Source organism: Erpetoichthys calabaricus, chromosome 1 (genome assembly GCF_900747795.2).
Source record: "Erpetoichthys calabaricus chromosome 1, fErpCal1.3, whole genome shotgun sequence".
Lineage (NCBI taxonomy): Eukaryota > Metazoa > Chordata > Cladistia > Polypteriformes > Polypteridae > Erpetoichthys > Erpetoichthys calabaricus.
In genome coordinates this window covers 159,962,688-159,986,293 of record NC_041394.2, presented here as the reverse complement: position 1 = coordinate 159,986,293, position 23,606 = coordinate 159,962,688, and the positions used below count along the sequence as shown (strand labels likewise).

The window sequence follows — 23,606 nt, the reverse complement described above, 5'->3', positions numbered from 1 at the left end:
ATAATTCTACTATTTATTTTATTGTTATTATTTATTAGTTTAAATATTATGCAGTTTAATGATGGTAAAGCTGTTTAAAAAGTCACTTTAACGTGTTAGTGGAAAGAGAAGGTTAACATTAACAGAAAGTGTAGTTGGTTTACAAAAAATATTTACTAATCATTCTTTTTCTAAGACATGTTCAGTGCAATACAACTTTTGACAAGAACCTCTGGATATTTTACTAAGTCTAAATGCCTCTTTGGATGGTTGAAAATATGTTGTCAAAATTATAGTTTAAGTTTTTGCAAAATGTGTTCAATAAAAAGGTTCTATATTTTGACTGCATCTGTCATTCAATGTGATTCCTTCTCTTCATTAGTGCCACCCCCATGAAAACTATCACTTTATGCGGCCATGCAAAACTGTATTAATACTTGTGTGCACATTAAAATTTTTTTTTTGTACAATGTACAATGATCATGACAGTGGAATAGGTTATTCTTAGCCAGTCTACTGCAGTAATTCAGTGGAAAATGTGGTTAACATCCATTCATGCATGGGAAAAAAATACCGTTGAATACCGTGAAACTGGGATAATTTAGAAAAATACCGTGATATAGAATTTTGGTCATACCGCCCACCCCTACTGTATATATCTTACATCAACCACCTAAAAGTAATCTTCAAAATGGTTAACATTAACTGTCAGAAAAGCCTGATCTTTTAATATAAGATGGCAACTGTTAAGATATGTAAAAATATACTTACCTTAATGTCAGATGCATTCTCCAGCATGGCTTGTCTAGATGACATCTCAGCCTGAGATACAGAGAAATCCCCCTCCTCAGCATTTATTGATTTCATTGATGCAACCTGACGTTCATATTCAATCTTTAGGAGAGGAAAAAGATTATCATAGTATAAATTAATACAATACAGAAAAATCTAACAAAAAGCTTTCAAGAAGGATGAATAATAGTGGATAAAGGTTCATCCATGTCACCTGCTTTTTCTTTTTCTTCTTCTCTTTTTTGCTCAAATTTGCATATGGATCATTTGTATCTTTTTCCTTCTCTTCAGTTTCATCTTCTTCTAATGGCTGATCTGATTTATCCTCATTACTCTGCCAGTCAGAAAAAATAAAAAACTCAAATAACCATGACATATTGGACATTTAAAACTTGCCACATTAATGATGTAATCTAGACTACATGCACATACACACCAAAAAATGTAATTGCTACACAAATAATGAATCCAAATATTGTACAAAACAACCTCATCAGAGGACACTTTTATTTTTTACATTTATATGCACATACTGACAATGTATATGATAGTCAAGAGCTTAATCTTTTCTTCTGTTTTATGTTAGTCACTTTAAGAGGAAAATCAAGTGGTTTTTGAGGCAAAGTCCTTGTGAAAAATGGAGTTCTAGCATTTTCAATTATTACTGGCCAAACACTGCCTTCCAACTGAAAGTGACATTTTATTAATTAAATCTTCTGATAAGTAATATTTTGTGAATTACTGAACTGTACTTTAATTTTGTTCTGATATTTATACTGTGATGAGATGTTTTGTATGGAAACTTTCAAATATACATTTTATATTTTTAACATTTGTTAAAATCTGATGCAGCCAAAACATAATTCTACACTTAACTGCAGTCTTCGTTAATCTGTAGGCTTTCATTAGCTCTCACAATGAAAAGGACCTGACCAATACAGACTAATAGATTAAAAGAGCTTGGTTATTTCATTAGTGATTAAGAATAGGTTGATATTAGGAGTATTTTATACTGTACTATACTATCAACTGAGAAGAGCTAACAGCTATTGTATGATAGCTAAGAAACTACAATCCAACTGACGCAACTTGCTACCATTCTACTTGAGAAAATAAAGAGACCAGTAATATATTTTACTTTTCTTCTGTTAAATATATGATCATAGAAATTCTTTTATAGAAAAAGGATGTCAAGGGGACAACAGGAGGGTTGTGGGTTCAAACAGGAAAGGTGATGTGTATGACTGCTCTCAGTTTTACACAGGTGCAGGAGATGGTTTGTCCCATGGCTTTCCACAGGTGTGGGTAAAATAATTTTTCAACACTAATGATGATAAAGAATTAATATATAGCATATACGAGGGTGTACTCAAAAATAACCGGAATTGAAAAAAAAATTGTTTTACTAATTTTTACTTATTGAAACTTTAGTTTCCTTCAAAGTACTCTCCATGTGAATAAACGCACTTGTCTCAATGGCTTTCCCACTGGTGGAAACATATTTGGAACTGTGAAGAGGAACGTTGTCCAGTGCCTGCAGCGATTATTCTTTGACTTCCTCCATGGTACAAAAACACTTTTCTTTGAGTTCTTTTTTCAAATGCGGAAATAAGTAAAAGTCGCATGGAGCAAGATCAGGCAAGTAGGGAAGGAGGCAAGAACTCCGAGAAACACAAGTCAATTCAGAAATCTCTTCATTAGTTCGACAACTATCTCCGTAAATTGCATTGCAAACTTTTTCAAGATTTTCTTCATTCCTAATTGTGGACGATCTGCCAGATCTTGGTTGGTCTTCAAGTGACATTTCCCCTCGTCTGAAATGTGAAAACCACCTGTGTTTTACTTAAACCTTCCTCTTTAGAAGCAGGTTTAAACATCACTACAGTTTCAGCAGCTGTTTTCCCGAAGAGAAAACAAAATTTAACGCAGACTCGTTCTTTATGATCACCCATCACAAAAACCGCAGAACATGTTTAAATCAGCTCTAAGAAAAATCAACTTGGAATGCCGTATGAACAATACAGAGCAACACCACTTGGCGGACTGCTACAGAATACTGTATGCATGCTACACCTAGCGGCAAAATTCGCAACTAAGTAGATTGCGTGGCAGGTACAGATTCCGATTATTTTTGGGTACCCCCTTGTACTATGCAAGTGTGCGTTAATGAATTACTACATAATTAAATTATGGAAAAATGCATTTGTACTAACATGAGTACCTCAAACCACAGAAATACAAAGTGAAGGCTTGGTGTTAAAAGTGAAAGTTCCTTAGAGTTTTCTTAGGCCACAACTTGCCTCAGTGAAATTAAAACCTGGATGGAAAAATAATTCTTCAAAATCAAACTGCAACAAAACTGTAGTCATGTTAATCAGCACTAAAGCTAAGTTTAAGAAAAATCGCTTCTTTTCAATCCCTCTTGGTGGTGATATCATCAGGCCTTCTTCTTTTATAAGGAATCTTTGTCATTTTTTATTCTACCCTTTCTTATTCTACCCACATAAATCACATTAAGAAACATTTTACTTCCACCTCCACATAAATTTTATGTTTGTTAATTGCTCTCCTTTTGTGAAGCTGGGAACCTTGTCCATGCTTTTAAAATGTCCTTGCACCACACTACATCAGTAAGCGTCTTGAGCATGGGAAAGGTGCTCTATAAATAAAATGTATTATTATTATTATTATAACTATAACCTCATTCATCACTATGTCCCTGTTTACCAACTAAGGTCCACTGATTCTGGCAATCTTGTGCCCCACACAAACCTGTGCTCTATGAGTGAAAGAGCCTTCAGCTCTGCTGCACCCAGACAAATAAGATCAGCTTACTCTATTCATTCTTTTAAAGAACAACTTAAAACTCTTATGCTTGGAGAGGCATTTAACCTTCACATTCTGACCCTACTTTCAGTTTATCACTCTCTGTTCAGGAGCTCAGAATGATTTCTATTTGTATCGATCGATCGATCGATCGATCGATCGATCGATAGATAGAGATAGAGATAGAGAGAGAGAGAGAGAGAGAGAGAGAGAGAGAGAGAGAGAGAGAGAGAGAGAGAGAGATACTTTATTAATCCCAATGGGAAATTCACATTCTTCAGCAGCAGCATACTGATACAATAAATAATATTAAATTAAAGAATGATAACAATGCAGATGAAAAACAGACAATAACTTTGTATAATGTTGAATGTTAACGTTTACCCCTCTGGGTGGAATTAAAGAGTCGCATAGTTTGAGGGAGAAACGATCTCCTCAATCTGTCAGTGGAGCAGGACAGTGACAGCAGTCTGTCAAATTATTATTTGTGTCATAGATTATTTATTCAGGGTTTTCTTGGAGGATTTATTATATTTTGTATTTTTACTATAGTTTATTGTTTCTTATTGTAATCAAAAGCTTTGTGATTTCTGTATGTATCTTTATTTAGATATCATTAGCTTCCAATGTTGCATATACCGTTATTCATTTTGATTGGCTATGAAGCACATTGAGCAAGGAAAAGGTGCTATATAAATAAAATGGATTAATATTATTAATTGATTAATATTATTATTAATGCTTTTTATATAATGTTAAACTTGAAATAAATCAGTGTCAAGAACATATGAAGGGACATATACTTTTTCTCAGCACTATATTTAATCAAGCAGTCAGTTTGGGCGGAAATCATTACATATTGCAGCTACTATTTTGCATCAAAAGTGAAGTGAAATAAAAAAAAAAAGTCCACTTTTTTTACCTTTTTGGTTGCTAGATTACCAATTCAATTTTTGTTCACTAACAGGAAAAAGGAAAGTCTGCAATCTGGAAGCTGTAGTTAAAATGTAGAACAAATAAGCAAGAAAAAAAAAAACTCAAGAAAATAAAATGCAGTGATTCAAAGACAAAGACAATCAAGCTGAGAAACACAACCAAGGTTAATACAACCAGAAAAGCATTAGATAATCAAGCATCTTATCCTCAATTTTTACTCTCTAAGCAACCTTTCTAGTGAGAGAGACCTCCTTTCTATTTGCTTGCCGCACTGGCAAAATTTTCCTCAAACCCATGAAGAGTATACTTCACTTTTTATATACAATTATCCTAACAATAATAATAAGTTATGCAAAGTGTGTGAGCAAGCACATGACCACAATGCCCAAGACACCTAATCAGACCAAGTCATACAAATTCCAAAATATAAATTAAGTCTCATACAATTTCTAAAATATAAACTAAGTCAAGGTAAACAGCAAAATAAAAGAGCAAATGAGGAAAAAAAAAACTGAACAAGCCAAAAAAGCTCTGAGGTCCCGGAGGATTATGCTTCACAACAAAGGCCAAACTTGGCAGGTACAGTTAGGTCCATAAATATTTGGACAGAGACAACTTTTTCCTAATTTTGGTTCTGTACATTACCACAATGAATTTTAAATGAAACAACTCAGATGCAGTTGAAGTGCAGACTTTCAGCTTTAATTCCGTTGGGTGAACAAAACGATTGCAAAAAATGTGAGGCAACTAAAGCATTTTTTTAACACAATCCCTTCATTTCAGGGGCCCAAAAGTAATTGGACAATTGACTCAAAGGCTATTTCATGGGCAGGTGTGGGCAAGTCCGTCATTATGTCATTATCAATTAAGCAGATAAAAGGCCTGGAGTTGACTTGAGGTGTGGTGCTTGCATGTGGAAGATTTTGCTGTGAACAGACAACATGCGGTCAAAGGAGCTCTCAATGCAGGTGAAAGAAGCCATCCTTAAGCTGCGAAAACAAAAAAAACCCATCCAAGAAATTGCTACAATATTACGAGTGGCAAAATCTACAGTTTGGTATATCCTGAGAAAGAAAGCAAGCACTTGTGAACTCAGTAACGCAAAAAGACTTGGGCGTCCACGAAAGACAACAGTGGTAGATGATCGTAGAATCATTTCCATGGTGAAGAGAACCCCCTTCACAACAGCCAAGCAAATGAACAACACTCTCCAGGGGGTAGGCGTATCAATATCCAAGTCTACCATAAAGAGAAGACTGCATGAAAGTAAATACAGAGGGTGCACTGCATGGTACAAGCCACTCATAAGCCTCAAGAATAGAAAGGCTAGATTGGACTTTGCTAAAGAACATCTAAAAAAGCCAGCACAATTCTGGAAAAACATTCTTTGGACAGATGAAACCAAGATCAACCACTACCAGAATGATGGCAAGAAAAAAGTATGGAGAAGGCGTGGAACAGCTCATTATCCAAAGCATACGACATCATCTGTAAAACATGGTGGAGGCAGTGTGATGGCTTGGGTGTGCATGGCTGCCAGTGGCACTGGGACACTAGTGTTTATTGATGATGTGACACAGGACAGAAGCAGCCGAATGAGTTCCGCGACATTTCATGATACAGATGGACAATGACCCAAAACATACAGCGAAAACCAAAGATCAGGTGACTGACTTGGCCATCCAAGAATTTTCCACTTCTTTGCTTTAATAAACTTCAGGGTTGCTTTGGCTGTATGTTTTGGGTCATTGTCCATCTGTATCATGAATCAATTTGACTGCATTTAGCTGGATTTGAGCAGACAGTATGTCTCTGAACACCTCAGAATTCATTCGATGCTTTCTGATAGAATAAAAAGGGCAAAACCTTCAGCATTACTTCATAAAATAGAATGGGCTAGCGGTTTCAATCACGCCACGCCACTTTGAATTTTCTGTCTTTAAAAGGCCTACATATTTTTTTCTGGCTTTTGACTACGATTTTGGTATTTCTGCTTTGTTTTGGCAAAATGTATGATTGCGCGGCTTTGACAGTGTTATTTCGTCTTTGATGTCAGTGATTGGCACTGCTGCCGCACAGCTCAGTGCAGCTTTTTGGACACAGTGATCAGTCCAGTATAGTTGGCAGACGTTTCCCTAATTCTCAGGGACACTTTTAAAGACAACAGCACCATTATAGTACAGTCAAATCTAGTTCAGCTAATCCTTCCCCACTGACTTTAATGCAGTTCGCCAAGTTAGATAGATAGATAGATAGTTAGGAGAATACTGGAAACATTTCCGTGATTTCGGGGAACTCATGGCAAAGCGAACTTGGCAATGTTTGCCCATCACTATTGATCAGATCCTGCCATATTGTAAAAACGTTTTGAATAGATCCTTTAAGTGTCGTTTTCATTTTTTCTAATTTCAGATAGTATAGGACATCAGTTCCCCACTGACTTAAATGTGGAGGGTTTGGATTATTCCAGTTGACCAAGGTAAGTTTACGTGTTAGTAGTGAGGTGAAGGCAATTACGATTTGTGACTGTGAAACAAAGGCTATCTGATAGCCATTCAAAGATTTCTGTCGAAAATTAACTTGGTGCACGCCCAAATGCTTTGGACAATTATAAATAATTTTAACACTATACTTTTTTTTTCTTTTTTGAAGTTTTGCACACAAGCCTAAATTAATTATGCCTTTTCAGTAGATATTTGAAATTTAGTGAAGATTTATGGTCAACTGTTTATTGGCATAACACGTGTTAATTTCCATTCCTGTTCTTTTTTTCAGGTTGATTAAATTGTCCGGGAACAAAGAAAATGCTTGCGCAGTGTAAGGAAAACATTTAAATTCATCTTAAACTTCTTTACATTTCAGCTATGTACTTGTCAGATGAACTGCACTTTGCATTTCTTAAGCTTAAAAAGAATTTTGAAAGGAATAACAAACCTCTTAAGTATAAAAGCATTTGTTTTTTAAAATTTAATGTGATTCAAAAGCTTTAGTTTACATGAAAACAGAGGAAGCCTATGGGAAAATGTGGACTTTGGAAAGGTAGGTAAGGTGCAGTAAAGGTAAATGCAATAAATTCTCACAGATAGCAATGTGCAGCAAAATAGGCACTGCAACTGCAGAATACAGCAAGCTGTGGACTTTTCAAAATATTATTAATACAAACCACCCTGTATAATGAACTTTGATATAAAATTCTTTAAAATGTTATTCAGCAGTTTAGAAATATCTAACAGTAGTTTTATTAAGAAGTGTATGCAATTTTAAAAATTACTATATAATGGGAAATGGCAAGAAAAGGTAATGGTAAGGAAAAAGATTTTTTTTTCTACTTACAAAAATTGATAACTTTAACACAAAAAGCTTCACCAACTATTCTGGAAATGTTTTCTTCAGCACAGCCCAGATCAGAATATTGTCAGAGTAGGGATATTATGCAGCATTAAAAGACCTCAAACATTTTTGCTCTATTATTTTTGTCAAAATATACTAAATTTTATTATATGCTTTTGTCACGTTATATTTAACATGTCTAGTAAACACCCACATAGGCTTGAATGTCTATATAGGTACTATAAATTTACCTGCTCCACGTTTTCTTTACTCTTTGGTCCTTTATTTGCCAGATGTTCATTCTTAGATTTTTTTTTCTCTGCTTCTTCCTCCTCCTCCTCCTCTTCCTCCTTCTCCTCTTTCTCTTTCTCCTTCTTCTCCTCCTCCTCCTCCTCACACTGTACAGCAGAAAACTTATTCCCAACCTGTAAGTAAAAGCAAAAATGAAGAAGGTATGAATATAAAATGAATGGAAGGACAAATCCAAAATGACTTCATAATGTAAGCAAAAAAGGTAATTATAATAATTGAAAATTAGAAAGTAAAATAAGTTACTGTACAATTTAAATAAGAAGGCAGGATCTAATCATGTATCTGTCAAAGCAAAAAAGTGACTATAAATGCAACTACAATCAGAAAATAAATCAGGTAACATTTTGAAAACATGTTGGTAACATTAAACTGAGCAAGCAATCCAATGCGTACAGTATAGAGAATAAATGGTACACAATACAAACCCCCTAAAAGCTAATAAATGTTATCTTTCTTGGAGTTCTTACATGATGGTAATGTGTCAGTAACATTGGTTTATCAGTTACCAATGAAATATGACAATACTAATTAGGAAAGCATGAGTTATTTTTAATAAAATGACAAAAGGCCATGTTGCAAAAATGAGTATGCCACAATAAAAACTGCTCAAAAAATGTAAGATTTGTATCCTGAGGATAGTTAAGGGACACTGATCACTAGATCAATCGAACTATCACATTCAAACAGGTAATCGCAGATTCTTGACAATAGCTGCCAGGATGATACTTGTGTGAAGAAGAAAAATATACTAATTGCAACAACTGAACACGTTTGCTGCAGCAAATGTGATGAGACATTTAAGATTACATTACATAGCAGAATATGCTGGCTTTAACAACTTTCATTACATATAGGTAAAAACAGAGTTGACACAGCTGTTCACATATTTTTGATTGCTTTTTTCAATGTAGTGCAATGTTAATAAAATTCATAATTTAAATACAAGATAAAAGAATCAATACTTTAAAAACCCACTAAAGGAACAAATAAAATATACCAAAGATTAGTACATATTTTAATTTATTGCATTTGCTATGAAGAACATGTATAGTATATATTTATAATGAATTAAAATATACAACGCTATACTTCCATCCAATCATATTCAAACCCACTTATCCCAACCAAGGTCCCAGAGAAGTATGAGCCAATCCTAGCAAGTTTCGAGTAGAATCCACAAAGAATTCCTGTACAGGGTGCCAGTCCATTACAAGTTAAACACACACATCAGCCGATACCATTTTAACTAACTTGCATGTTTTTGGGCTGTGGGGAAAAAAATCCATTCAGATACTGGGAGAATAAGCAAACTCTATGCAGGGAGCACTCAGAAGGCACACACCCGTCTCCTTGTTGCACGGCTGCTGCTTCACCACCTGAGGCCACAGGTCCAACACGCCCTCGACCCTCTGCAGTTCGCATACCAGGAGAAGGTGGGAGCGGAAGATGCCATCATCTATATGCTACATCGATCCCTCTCCCACTTGGACATAGGCAGTGGTGCTGTAAGAATTATGTTTCTAGACTTCTCTAGCTGGACGATAAATTAGACTGGACTGCCAATACTGATTCTCTGTGCAAGAAAGGACAGAGCCGCCTGTACTTCCTTAGAAGACTGGCATCCTTCAACATCTGCAGTAAGATGCTGCAGATGTTCTATCAGATGGTTGTGGCGAGTGCCCTCTTCTACGCAGTGGTGTGCTGGGGAGGCAGCATTAAGAAGAAGGATGCCTCACGCCTGGACAAACTGGTGAGGAAGGCAGGCTCTATTGTTGGCATGGAGCTGGACAGTTTGACATCTGTGGCAGAGCTACGGGCGCTCAGCAGGCTCCTATCAATTATGGAGAATCCACTACATCCATTAAACAGTGTCATCTCCAGACAGAGGAGCAGTTTCAGTGACAGACTGCTGTCACTGTCCTGCTCCACTGACAGACTGAGAAGATCATTCCTCCCCCAAACTATGCGACTCTTCAATTCCACCAGAGGGGGTAAACGTTGAACATTATTCAAGTTATTGTCTGTTTTTTTATCTGCATTTTTTATTACTCTTTAATTTAATATTTTTGCTGCTGGAATATGTGAATTTCCCCCTGGGATTAATAAAGTATCTATCTATCTATCTATCTCTATCATTTTGTTGGGTTCAAAGATGGCTTACTAAAGCCAACTGGTAGTTTAGGCTGAGTTCATTCTTATTTTCTGGTACACAGTTTTACATAAAGGCAAGATTATAAAACTGATTGCAGGACTGAAAAATATTCAGTACACTAGAAGTAAAGAAAGGATATATTCTGTAAGTCTTTTGAAAATAACCACCTTGTACTTTAAACTTCTACTGCTAATTAAGAACTGTGTCAGCTGTAAAAAAAACTTTCATGAACAATTGCTCAATGCAGTGAAATACACCAACCCTCATAGGCTAGGTTTGAGCAAAACACATGACACAAGGAATGAGTATGCACTTCAGACTGAAATGCTGTAAAGTAACTATAAAGTAGCAGGTAAAGAAAACTGGTACATAAGGTAACTGCATAGTGTCTTAATTACTCCAGATATAGGCTGTCAAAAACGGTAACCATATTTTCAATTTCAGCAACCAAAAGTTAATGCTATGTTACCAAGCCTGGCAACCACTTTAAAAAGTTAGTATTGAGCCTTGAATCAGTTCACCTTCATTTAAGAGTAGTACTTAATCAGCTAAATGGCTTCCAGGTTTAATGCTGACATGGCACCAAATGGGAGAGAATTATCTGGATACTTAATTTCATTAAACAAAAGAGGACAAGGGTATAACAATATTCTGGCTGAACAACAATGCTTTGCTAATCAAATGGGAAAAGTGATATTGAAATTCAAAACGTATGGACTTGTGACAAGCACCCTGTATTGTATAGGCAGTATCAGACGTTGTCAGCTAATGATGAATATTTTTTACTAAGAAAAGTGCAGAAAATTTCAAATCAAGTGACTCAAAGCTAGGAAATTCCGTGAAAAGCTATTTAATATCTTGGAGTAACATGCATAGAATGGTAAAATATGGTTGTTGTTCACGCCAGTCACTGCTGAAGCCAGAGCTCAATTCACAGATTCACTGGAAAATCTTAAAAGAATAAGCTATTACCTTCTCTCCATACCCAGGGCATCTGAGAATTTTTCAACATGACAAAGACACTCAGCATTCTTTCAAAGGAAACTGCTTCATTCTTAATGAAGAACACAGTGAAAGTACTAGAGTGGCCAATAATGTCTCTTGACCTCAACCCTACAGAGCACCTGTGGGAAATTTTGAAGATACTAGTTGTGCAGTTCTCCCCATCAAACATCAAGGCGCTGAACCAGGTCATCCTCCAAGGCTAGAACAAGACAGATGTAACAATATGCCAATATGCTTGTACACTCAATGGCAAGAAAAATCAGTGCCGTACTAAAAAGTAAAGGTGGTCATTGTTGTACTCTCAATGCGAAGACGGTGGATATACAGTACTACAGTAAGTACTAGAATTTTACATATGTATAGAATTTAACCAAAAATATGTACTCCTTTATGCCATTCTTAATTTACTTATGTTACAGATATTGAAGACATTTGGTTCTAGTTTCTTGTTAATTATATGTTTAATAAATTATGTTATCGTTCCATGAATTGTAATGAAATTTATGCTGTATACTGTAACTAGCTGTGTTACTGTTGTTAAACAATGACACTCTGTTATAGTGCCAACGGTTAATCAGGTTCATCAGAAGTACTATGTAACTAAATGCTTTTCTGTATGCATACAGTATATATTATAGAAGGATATCTGTATGTGTACATATTCTATACTGCAAGCCTTTGACTTAGATACATGAAACCTGTTTTTCATAGTCTCTCAATACCAGCTGAATCTTACATTTCTTTAGTGAGGGTAGACACTTGTGACAAAGTCTGATATAGGCAGCTGTCCACTTACAAGTTCAAGGAACAAAATCCCACCTTAAGTTTAATGTGCTTAGACCTTCTGTTGAGGGCTGCATACTAAGTAAAGAAGGTCTGTATGAAGGAAGGCAACATTTGGGGATATACAGTGTGGCAGATGACCGGGGACCTTGCCCCACTGGGAAGCCTGAAGAAGGGAAAGACCGGGAGAGGGGCCATATCTTCCCCAAGGCACAAGAGAGCAGCCCCCCTGGATTACATCATGGCCACGGATTGGAAGCTCAATCCTGTTGGGGTCTGACAGGGGGCGCCTGGACGATCCCGGAGCCCTGGATGGCAGCACTTCCACCACACCAGGAAGTGCTGCCGGAAGAGGAACCAAATGCACCTGAAGTGCTTCCGGGTGCCCATGCAGCACTTCCGTCACAATAGGAAGTGCTGGAGGAAGTTCATCAGGGCACACCTGGAGCACATCCAGGTGCAACAAAAAAGCAGCTGCCTCACTCCATTCGGGGAGTTGGGTGGAAGAGGACAGAGCTTGCGTGTGGAGGAGTGAGGGCTGCAGAAAGAGAAGAGAGAAAGAACGGACTGAGAATTTGGCTGGTTTGAGCATAGTGTGGTGTTGTACATTACAGAAGAGTAATAAACGTGTGTGTTTTTGGACATCTGGCGTCTGTCTGTCTGTGTACGGAGGCTGAACTACACAACAGTTAAGTCCCCAAATTAAAGGCTTATAAAAATTAATTTTCTATGTTGCCATGTATAAGAATGATCCTGCAGTAGACAGCCAGGAGTTTGACAGACAGTGTCAATATCAGTCTTACCTTGATCAACACAAAGGAGACTACATGTTCTCAAAGCAGAAGATGCTCAAGACACCATCTCAACAGGCTAAACATTTTTAGTGGATTAGTGGATTTTAAAATTTTACTGTTTGTGTATTTTGGTCAACAACATAATACAAAAATTCATTTTTGCAGCTTCTCTTCTCTATATGTTTTTATTGGTTTGAATAGTATCTAATGTTACTGTCAAATTTTCTTATATAAATTGGGACCTTAATAGTGAATATAGTAAATCACTGTACTGTAAAAGTCTATGTTTCAAGCTCAAGATGGCACAGCTTATCATTTTTATAGCTCACAACAGGATTCAGGATTATTCACTAACATCCTATAAACAATCCTTGCAATTCTTGGTTGGGGAAAGAATTATTATATGTTTTACTAGGTTTGTTTATTCCAGTAGTTCTCAGTTTTGGTTCTTTGGCTGAAGATTTTAAGTTCATTTACATGTATAATGTCTCATGTATACTTTTAGTTATTGTTTAGTTATTATTTTTAGCTCAGCCTACAGTCAGAAAAACTGCAACATATGCCATATACCTTTAAAAAATGTAGGAAATAATATATGAACCATGCACCTGTATCTAAAGAATAAAGTTGTTTAGAGCACTCTATATTGCTTTACACAAAAATGCAATCCATATACACAAAATCAAAACATAAAAACATCCAAGACATGTCAAATAACATTCTAAAATGAAACATCATTTAGAAAAAAGTTTCATGCAATACTTTAATCTGAAAGAGTGGCACTTCATTTGTTGCAATTTAAAATGGTCCAATTACATTTTTAGAATTTGTCAAATTAATTCATTATTAGTCAACATTCAACCAATTACTATGGTGTTAACTTTCTGTGACATTCATTATTCATGCTGCTTTTTAAAGGCAATAATATACACTTAGTACGTTCATGAAAGACAGAATGACAGATCAATTTCATTGTCAATGTAAACTGTCATGTGAGTAGTTTGTTTTCATTGTAGCAGGTTTCAGTGAGTACCTGTAAATTCTCTTTGCTGAGACATTTGTAGCTATATTAAGTATAAAAAAACCCCACTGATGAAATAGAATTCCACACTGACCAATACTATGGATGATTTTTTTCAGACATATTGATACATTTTTATTTCAGTAGAATACAGGTGCATTCTTTTCATCCATCCATCCATCCATCCTCTTCCGCTTATCCGAGGTCGGGTCGCGGGGGCAGCAGCTTGAGCAGAGATGCCCAGTCTTCCCTCACCCGGCCACTTCTTCTAGCTCTTCCGGGGGAATCCCAAGGCATTCCCAGGCCAGCCGGGAGACATAGTCCCTCCAGCGTGTCCTGGGTCTTCCCCGGAGCCTCCTCCCGGTTGGACGTGCCCGGAACACCTGACCAGGGAGGCGTCCAGGAGGCATCCTGATCAGATGCCCGAGCCACCTCATCTGACTCCTCTCCATGCGGAGGAGCAGCGGCTCTACTCTGAGCCCCTCCCAGATGATTGAGCTTCTCACCCTATCTTTAAGGGAGAGCCCAGACACCCTGCGGAGAAAACTCATTTCAGCCGCTTGTATTCGCAATCTCGTTCTTTCGGTCACTACCCATAGCTCATGACCATAGGTGAGGGTAGGAACATAGATCGACTGGTAAATTGAGAGCTTTGCCTTATGGTTCAGCTCCTTTTTCACCACGACAGACTGATGCAGAGCCCGCATCACTGCGGACACCGCACCGATCCGCCTGTCGATCTCACGCTCCATTCTTCCCTCACTTGTGAACAAGACCCCGAGATACTTGAACTCCTCCACTTGGGGCAGGATCTCGCTCCCAACCCTGAGAGGGCACTCCACCCTTTTCCGGCTGAGGACCATGGTCTCGGATTTGGAGGTGCTGATTCCCATCCCAGCCGCTTCACACTCAGCTGCGAACCGATCCAGAGAGAGCTGAAGATCACGGCCTGATGAAGCAAACAGGACAACATCATCTGCAAAAAGCAGTGACCCAATCCTGAGTCCACCAAGCCGGACCCCCTCAACACCCTGGCTGCGCCTAGAAATTCTGTCCATAAAAGTTATGAACAGAATCGGTGACAAAGGGCAGCCCTGGCGGAGTCCAACTCTCACTGGAAACAGGTTTGACTTACTGCCGGCAATGCGGACCAAGCTCTGACACCGATCGTACAGGGACCGAACAGCGCTTTTCAGGGGGTCCGGTACCCCATACTCTCGGAGCACCCCCCACAGGATTCCCCGAGGGACATGGTCGAACGCCTTTTCCAAGTCCACAAAACACATGTAGACTGGTTGGGCAAACTCCCATGCACCCTCCAGGACCCTGCTAAGGGTGTAGAGCTGGTCCACTGTTCCGCGACCAGGACGAAAACCACACTGTTCCTCCTGAATCCGAGGTTCGACTATCCGACGGACCCTCCTCTCCAGAACCCCCAAATAGACTTTTCCAGGGAGGCTGAGGAGTGTGATCCCTCGGTAGTTGGAACACACCCTCCGGTCCCCCTTCTTAAAGAGGGGGACCACCACCCCAGTCTGCCAATCCAGAGGCACTGTCCCTGATGTCCATGCGATGTTGCAGAGACGTGTCAACCAAGACAGCCCTACAACATCCAGAGCCTTGAGGAACTCCGGGCGTATCTCATCCACCCCCGGGAGTTTTTTGACCACCTCGGTGACCTCAGTCCCAGAGATGGGGGAGCCCACCTCCGAGTCCCCAGGCTCTGCTTCCTCATTGGAAGGCATGTTAGTGGGATTGAGGAGGTCTTCGAAGTACTCCCCCCACCGACCCACCACGTCCCGAGTCGAGGTCAGCAGCGCACCATCCCCGCCATACACAGTGCTGACACTGCACTGCTTCCCCCTCCAGAATCTCCTCGAAGCCGTCCGAAAGTCGTTGTCCATGGCCTCCCCAAACTCCTCCCATGCTCGAGTTTTTGCCTCAGCAACCACCAAAGCCGCATTCCGCTTGGCCTGCCGGTACCTATCAGCTGCCTCCAGAGTCCCACAGGACAAAAGGGACCAGTAGGACTCCTTCTTCAGCTTGACAGCATCCCTCACCGCCGGGTTCAGGGATTGCCGCCACGACAGGCACCGACTACCTTACGGCCACAGCTCCGGTCAGCCGCCTCAACAATAGAGGCACGGAACATGGCCCATTCGGACTCAATGTCCCCTACCTCCCTCGGGACATGGTCGAAGTTAGGTGGATTGGTGATTCAAAATTGACCCTAGTGTGTGCTTGGTGTGTGGGTGTGTTTGTGTGTGTCCTGCGGTGGTTTGGCACCCTGCCCAGGACTGGTTCCTGCCTTGTGCCCTGTGTTGGATGGAATTGGCTCCAGCAGACCCCCGTGCATTCTTTTTCTTTTTTTTTATTTTAATATTGCAAAGGAGAATACTGTAAATCTTATAGTCTATTTTTATTGGTATACCTGCCTGACATGTTATATACTGCAGGTTATCAATATGTTGTGATTACTTCACTTGACTTAAAATGCAAGGTTATCACTTCAAATCCTGACCTTAGACATACTGATCTAGAACATCTATATTAAGTAGAATGCCCAGTGGGGGCTGGGCGGTCTTTTGGCCTTGGAAACCCTGCAGATTTTGTTTTTTCCTCCAGCCTAACTGAAGTTTTTTTGTTTTTTTACTCTCCTCCCGCCCATGTGACGCTACCTTTTTCTTTGACATACAGTGCATCCGGAAAGTATTCACAGCGCATCACTTTTTCCACATTTTGTTATGTTACAGCCTTATTCCAAAGTGGATTAAATTATTTTTTTTTCCCCTCATAATTCTACACACAACACCCCATAATGACAATGTGAAAAAAGTTTACTTGAGATTTTTGCAAATTTATTAAAAATAAAAAAATTGAGAAAGCACATGTACATAAGTAGTCACAGCCATTGCCATGAAGCTCAAAATTGAGCTCAGGTGCATCCTGTTTCCCCTAATCATCCTTGAGATGTTTCTGCAACTTAATTGGAGTCCACCTGTGGTAAATTCAGTTGATTGGACATGATTTGGAAAGGCACACCCCTGTCTATATAAGGTCCCACAGTTGACAGTTCATGTCAGAGCACAAACCAAGCATGAAGTCAAAGGAATTGTCTGTAGACCTCCGAGACAGGATTGCCTCGAGGCACAAATCTGGGGAAGGTTACAGAAAAATTTCTGCTGCTCTGAAGGTCCCAATGAGCACAGTGGCCTCCATTATCCGTAAGTGGAAGAAGTTCGAAACCACCAGGACTCTTCCTAGAGCTGGCCGGCCATCTAAACTGAGCGATCGGGGGAGAAGGGCCTTAGTCAGGGAGGTGACCAAGAACCCGATGGTCACTCTGTCAGAGCTCCAGAAGTCCTCTGTGGAGAGAGGAGAACCTTCCAGAAGGACAACCATCTCTGCAGCAATTCACCAATCAGGCCTGTATGGTAGAGTGGCCAGACGGAAGCCACTCCTTAGTAAAAGGCACATTGCAGCCCGCCTGGAGTTTGCCAAAAGGCACCTGAAGGACTCTCAGACCATGAGAAACAAAATTCTCTGGTCTGATGAGACAAAGATCGAACTCTTTGGTGTGAATGCCAGGCGTCACATTTGGAGGAAACCAGGCACCGCTCATCACCAGGCCAATACCATCCCCTACAGTGAAGCATGGTGGTGGCAGCATCATGCTGTGGGGATGTTTTTCAGCGGCAGGGACTGGGAGACTAGTCAGGATAAAGGGAAAGATGACTGCAGCAATGTACAGAGACATCCTGGATGAAAACCTGCTCCAGAGCGCTCTTGACCTCAGACTGGGGCGACTGTTCATCTTTCAGCAGGACAATGACCCCAAGCACACTGCCAAGATATCAAAGGAGTGGCTTCAGGACAACTCTGTGAATGTCCTTGAGTGGCCCACCTAGAGCCCAGACTTGAATCCGATTGAACATCTCTGGAGAGATCTTAAAATGGCTGTGCACCGACTTTTCCCAACCAACCTGATGGAGCTTGAGAGGTGCTGCAAAGAGGAATGGGCGAAACTGGCCAAGGATAGGTGTGCCAAGCTTGTGGCATCATATTCAAAAAGACTTGAGGTTGTAATTGCTGCCAAAGGTGCATCGACAAAGTATTGAGCAACGGCTGTGAATACTTATGTACATGCGATTTCTCAGTTTTTTTATTTTTAATAAATTTGCAAAAACCTCAAGTAAACTTTTTTCACGTTGTCATTATGGGGTGTTGTGTGTAGAATTCTGAGGAAAAAAATGAATTTAATCCATTTTGGAATAAGGCTGTAACATAACAAAATGTGGAAAAAGTGATGCGCTGTGAAAACTTTCTGGATGCACTGTATACTGTATAATAGTATTGCTTAATTTTGTTTTATATTAATTTCCTTTTATTTCATTTTATAAGGTACTTTGAGCGACATTGTTTGTCTGAAAATGTGCTATATACATAAATGTTATTGCTTCATAGAACTACATAAATTTTTGTAGAATGTGGAGCTCGTTAATATTCTTTGAATTCAAAAATCCTATGTTCGTAATTTTAAACTATCAAGCATAATATTATGCAGTAATGGTAGCGGTGCTGCACCACAATAAGGAGATCATGGGTTTGCGTTCCGGGTCCTTCCTGCGTGGAGTTTGGAAAGCATTTTGAGTAGAGAGTAAAGAGCTATATATTACAATTATACTCAATAATTTGTCAATTTCAAATTTCATATTTTTTCACCAAATAAACAAAACATGCGCTTGGGCGCTCAACCTCTATATACAGTAACTTCACAGTACCTCAAACTTGATCCAAAAGCAACATATGCTTAACACTACCCCTTTGTTTACAAAAAAGGCACTGCTAATCACACATGTAGTGATTTAAAACAAGCCTACGTCCCCTCAGTGTGCAGTAGACGTATTCACATGTGTTACTGTTATCAGTTGTTATGGGTTTGTGCACTGATAGCTTTAACAGCACTGATAATTCACTTTGTGATGTGTCTGGATAATAGAGAGAGGGAGAGAGAGAGAGAAAGGTTTAGGAGCATGCACTGATAGCGTATTGCTGCATCCACCACACAACTAACCACCTGGATTGGGACCTCAATGCAGCGGGTGACACCTCAGCACCACACTGGACTATGTGATGTTTTTTTTATGGTGGCTGGAGTGCCAATCCAACAGCTGACCCTGTGCTCTAACCTTGAGAGGTCACGTAGAAAGACAATTTCCCCACTGTGATTAATAAAGTGTACCAAATATCAAAAAATAAAGTGTACCAAATAACTCCATTATATAACAAGATTAAAGATAGTAAATGTGAGAATATTTGTTAAACTCCTTCTAAAGTTCAGTATGTGGCTACATACTAAATAAGCACTACATAACTGGACAAGAGAAAAAAAAACAATGCATACAATTAACATACCATATTTTTCTTGTTCTTGTTCAAGCTGCTTGATTTGCTGATTGTCTTTTTAATTTCTTCCTGATCCTCCTCATCTTCACTGCTTTTATCTAGGCTTAAAGCAGTGAAAAGGTTTCTATCCTGTGAAGACAAAATCTATATTAACATCACACTGTCCTTCAGGTACTACCAACCCAATGAGTCATCTATCTTCACACTCCAACTCCAAATTTTGTGGGCCTGGATGTGTGTGATAATGTCTACAAAATTGCCAAGACTCACAAAAGAGCAAAATTGCCTTTCCACCAAACTCTCAGACATTTGGCCGAGACCCATATCTTCCAGATATTATACTGCTACAATCCCTTTTGAAAATCTGGCTTGATCGCTTCTCCCTTGCTACTGTATTAAGAGTAACATTTTTACACAATGTGTAAACTACTGGGTATTGGTATCATAATTTGGATTATCAATCTCAAGCGTTCCCAGATATTCTTGTGTACCATGGTGTCAGAGTGGCAAAACACTACATTTTGTTTACACATGCAAGAAAAAATTTCAATTGACTCTGTGCAATTGACAATACTACTGCTACCAACAAATTGATTTTTGGGTCTCAAACTTTGAATGAGCACTTTTTAAAATTAAATACCCCATCAAAACACTAAAAATGTACAGAAATTTACCTTATTTTTACTTCTTCCTTTGTTGGCTGGGGGAACAACTGAAAATAATATAAAAAATTTAATTTGATTTATTGTTATTGTACACAACACATCTAGCAATCTCAAAGCACAGCATACAGTTAAAAATGTACACAGTACTGTACTGTCTATGCAAGTACTGTGGTACATAAAACATTAATTATTAATATTAATTCACCAGTTTAAATAAAAAAAGTCAAAATCTTCCTTTTCATGGTGACCACAAACATCGCCAATCTCCTAAAAGGATCAGTAAAAGCAAAAAAAATTACCAACAACCTGACACCAGTTCATAGTATAAACAGGAATCAGAAAGTTTTGCTATATAAAAAAATACATTTAAATAGAATGATTACAAAGAAAATCCCAGAAAAAGTTACAATGTCCCCATTTTAGTAATCATTTTAATCCAGCCTAAAGTTACACAAAATGCAGTATTTTATTTTAAATTCTTTGTATGTAATAATTGCATGAAACCTATGACATACTGATATCACCTTTAGATTTATTCTTTCAAGAATATCAGAAATTCAGAATATTCAGCCCATGAAATGAGTAGCTCTTTAAAAATAACATTCAAAACTTCAGCAAAACTTGACAGTAATAACTTAAAACGAGAAATAAGCAAACTGAATTAAACCTCAAAAGAACCACCACTTTGACCTATTGTTTTAGATAACTCCATTATACAACAATATTAAGGATAGCAAATGTGAGGATATTTGTTAAACCCATTCTGAAGTTCCATATGTGGTTACATACTAAACAAACAGTACACAACTAAACAAGAGTAAAAGAAATCAACAATGACAAAAACAATGCACACAATTAACATATTGTATTTTTTTTTTGTTCAAGTTGCTTGATTTGCAAATATGATTAACAAATATGGAAGTTTTTTTTAAAAAAAATAGAGAATAGTTTTGTAGGCTTCTATTAACTACAGAGAGCAGAAGAGTAGAGGGGCTTGAACAATATATTTCATACCTAAAATTAGAAAAAAAGCAGAAAATGATTATGGCTGGTTTTACAGTTACAACGTGTCTAGAACAAGTATGTTGAAATTAGTATGAGGTAAAAAAAAAAAGTCAACAATTGTTTGTTTACATCCAAATGTCAGTGTTAGGAATTCAATAGATTCTTTTTGTAATATATCTGAATTATATTCAAAGACTGAGATTCAATCTGACAGCCCTAGTAGACATACACAGATTCCTAACATGAAGTGCTTATATCACAGCAATTGGTGTTTGCACAATCTCCCCGTGTCTGCATGGGCTGTTCACCCACAATCACTCAGACATGAAGTTTAGGCTAATTTTCACTATGAGTAGGTGTGCATTATTAGTTCTATTCACCCTTACAACCCCAAATTGGATTAATTGGGATTGAGAAACATCGGTTATTATTTATGATTTTATATTTAAACTTAAAAAATGGCCTTAAACCCAGACTTTTAACAAAATACTACTTGGGAAAATACAATCTGAATTTGAAAGCCTTCCAAAAAGGCAAGTTGAAAAGAAGGCAATAAGAAAACAGGGCCAGTGTATTAATTTTTAAATTGGCACAGCATATGAGACACAGATATGTCAAAGTAAAAAAACAATTTTAACGACTTTTGACTTAAATGCACTGCTAAAGACTGATTTAGTTGAAGGAATATGCATATCTTAAATGGGCATAAATTAAAAACTTGTGTTAAAACTCCGTAAATACTATCCTCAATTGTTAATGACAATACACACACACTGTACAAAGGACTATAAAAAACACAAAACATTAGTAAAATTCATAGTTATGACAAAATGTTTCACAAAGAGAATGCATACAGACAAGGAACATCTCAAACTAACAGACTAAAATAAGAAAAATGCTAGTTTATGTAGTTGTTTAATGAAACTAAAAAAAAAAAATTTAATCCGTTAGGAAAATGGCAATCTAACAACTCAGACAACAGAAATGTAAACTGGCATGTCCAGTGAAAGTACATTTTCATAAAACCAGACTATTGGCAAAAACTCAACAATGTGTTAAGGACTGTCATGAGCATTGGTAATGTTGATAGCAACTAGTTTGTGTCACTGTAGTTGTTTGTGTTAGTCTACTAATTTCTTTCAAAAGATTTTTTTTATTTTAAAAACAGAAATTACTGCAAGACAGATTCAAAAACTGGAGAAGGAATTCAACTTTGCACACACTGATGTCAACATCTACATATTTCACTTTGTCTACAATACTTTTGTATTAGATATGTGCCCTTCCAGGTAAAAAAAGAAAAAACAACATTTTGGAATAAGTATAGCCTTACAGCCCTACCTATGGTGGCCCCAAAAGGCAAAGTGCAAACAAAAAAAAAAAAGTAACATGACTCCACTTTAAAATCCACATATACAGCTTGTAGTTGCAGGGAGCCCATGGTCGTGTTGGAGTACTGATTGCCAGTCCATTGCAAAGTACAGTCAAAGACACCGACTTTCACTTATACTGAACAAGTTTATGGGTGACAACATACAGTGCATCCAGAAAGTATTCACAGCGCATCACTTTTTCCACATTTTGTTATGTTACAGCCTTATTCCAAAATGGATTAAATTAATTTTTTCCTCAGAATTCTACACACAACACCCCATAATGAAAACGTGAAAAAAGTTTACTTGAGATTTTTGCAACTTTATTAAAAATAAAAAAACTGAGAAATCACATGTACATAAGTATTCACAGCCTTTGCTCAATACTTTGTCGATGCAACTTTGGTAGCAATTACAGCCTCAAGTCTTTTTGAATATGATGCCACAAGCTTGGCACACCTATCCTTGGCCTGTTTCACCCATTCCTCTTTGCAGCACCTCTCAAGCTCCATCAGATTGGATGGGAAGCGTCGGTGCACAGCCATTTTAAGATCTCTCCAGAGATGTTCAATCGGATTCAAGTCTGGGCTCTGGCTGGGCCACTCAAGGACATTCACAGAGTTGTCCTGAAGCCACTCCTTTGATATCTTGGCAGTGTGCTTAGGGTTGTTGTCCTGCTAAAAGATGAACCGTCGCCCCAGTCTGAGGTCAAGAGCGCTCTGGAGTAGGTTTTCATCCAGGATGTCTCTGTACATTGCTGAAGTCATCTTTCCCTTTATCCTGACTAGTCTCCCAGTTCCTGCCGCTGAAAAACATCCCCACAGCATGATGCTGCCACCACCATGCTTCACTGTAGGGATGGTACTGGCCTGGTGATGAGCGGTGCCTGGTTTCCTCCAAATGTGACACCTGGCATTCACACCAAAGAGTTCAATCTTTGTCTCATCAGACCAGAGAATTTTGTTTCTCATGGTCTGAGAGTCCTTCAGGTGCCTTTTGGCAAACTCCAGGCGGGCTGCCATGTGCCTTTTACTAAGGAGTGGCTTCCGTCTGGCCACTCTACCATACAGGCCTGATTGGTGGATTGCTGCAGAGATGGTTGTCCTTCTGGAAGGATCTCCTCTCTCCACAGAGGACCTCTGGAGCTCTGACAGAGTGACCATCGGGTTCTTGGTCACCTCCCTGACTAAGGCCCTTCTCCCCCGATCGCTCAGTTTAGATGGCCGG

The 23,606-nt window shown here is 38.5% G+C and overlaps 1 protein-coding gene across 2 annotated transcripts in view; it reads right to left on the bottom strand.

The window, feature by feature from the left end:
- abcf1 (ATP-binding cassette, sub-family F (GCN20), member 1) overlaps positions 1 to 23,606 on the bottom strand; it is a 546,353-nt gene that overhangs the window by 136,127 nt on the left and 386,620 nt on the right. For both annotated transcript variants that reach the window (XM_051920392.1, XM_051920395.1), the window contains 5 exons: positions 20,011 to 20,048; positions 19,346 to 19,465; positions 8,115 to 8,288; positions 986 to 1,105; positions 751 to 873 (listed from right to left, as the gene is read on the bottom strand). In XM_051920392.1, coding sequence (XP_051776352.1) covers positions 751 to 873; positions 986 to 1,105; positions 8,115 to 8,288; positions 19,346 to 19,465; positions 20,011 to 20,048 — 575 coding nt within the window. The remainder of the gene's footprint in view (positions 1 to 750; positions 874 to 985; positions 1,106 to 8,114; positions 8,289 to 19,345; positions 19,466 to 20,010; positions 20,049 to 23,606) is intronic.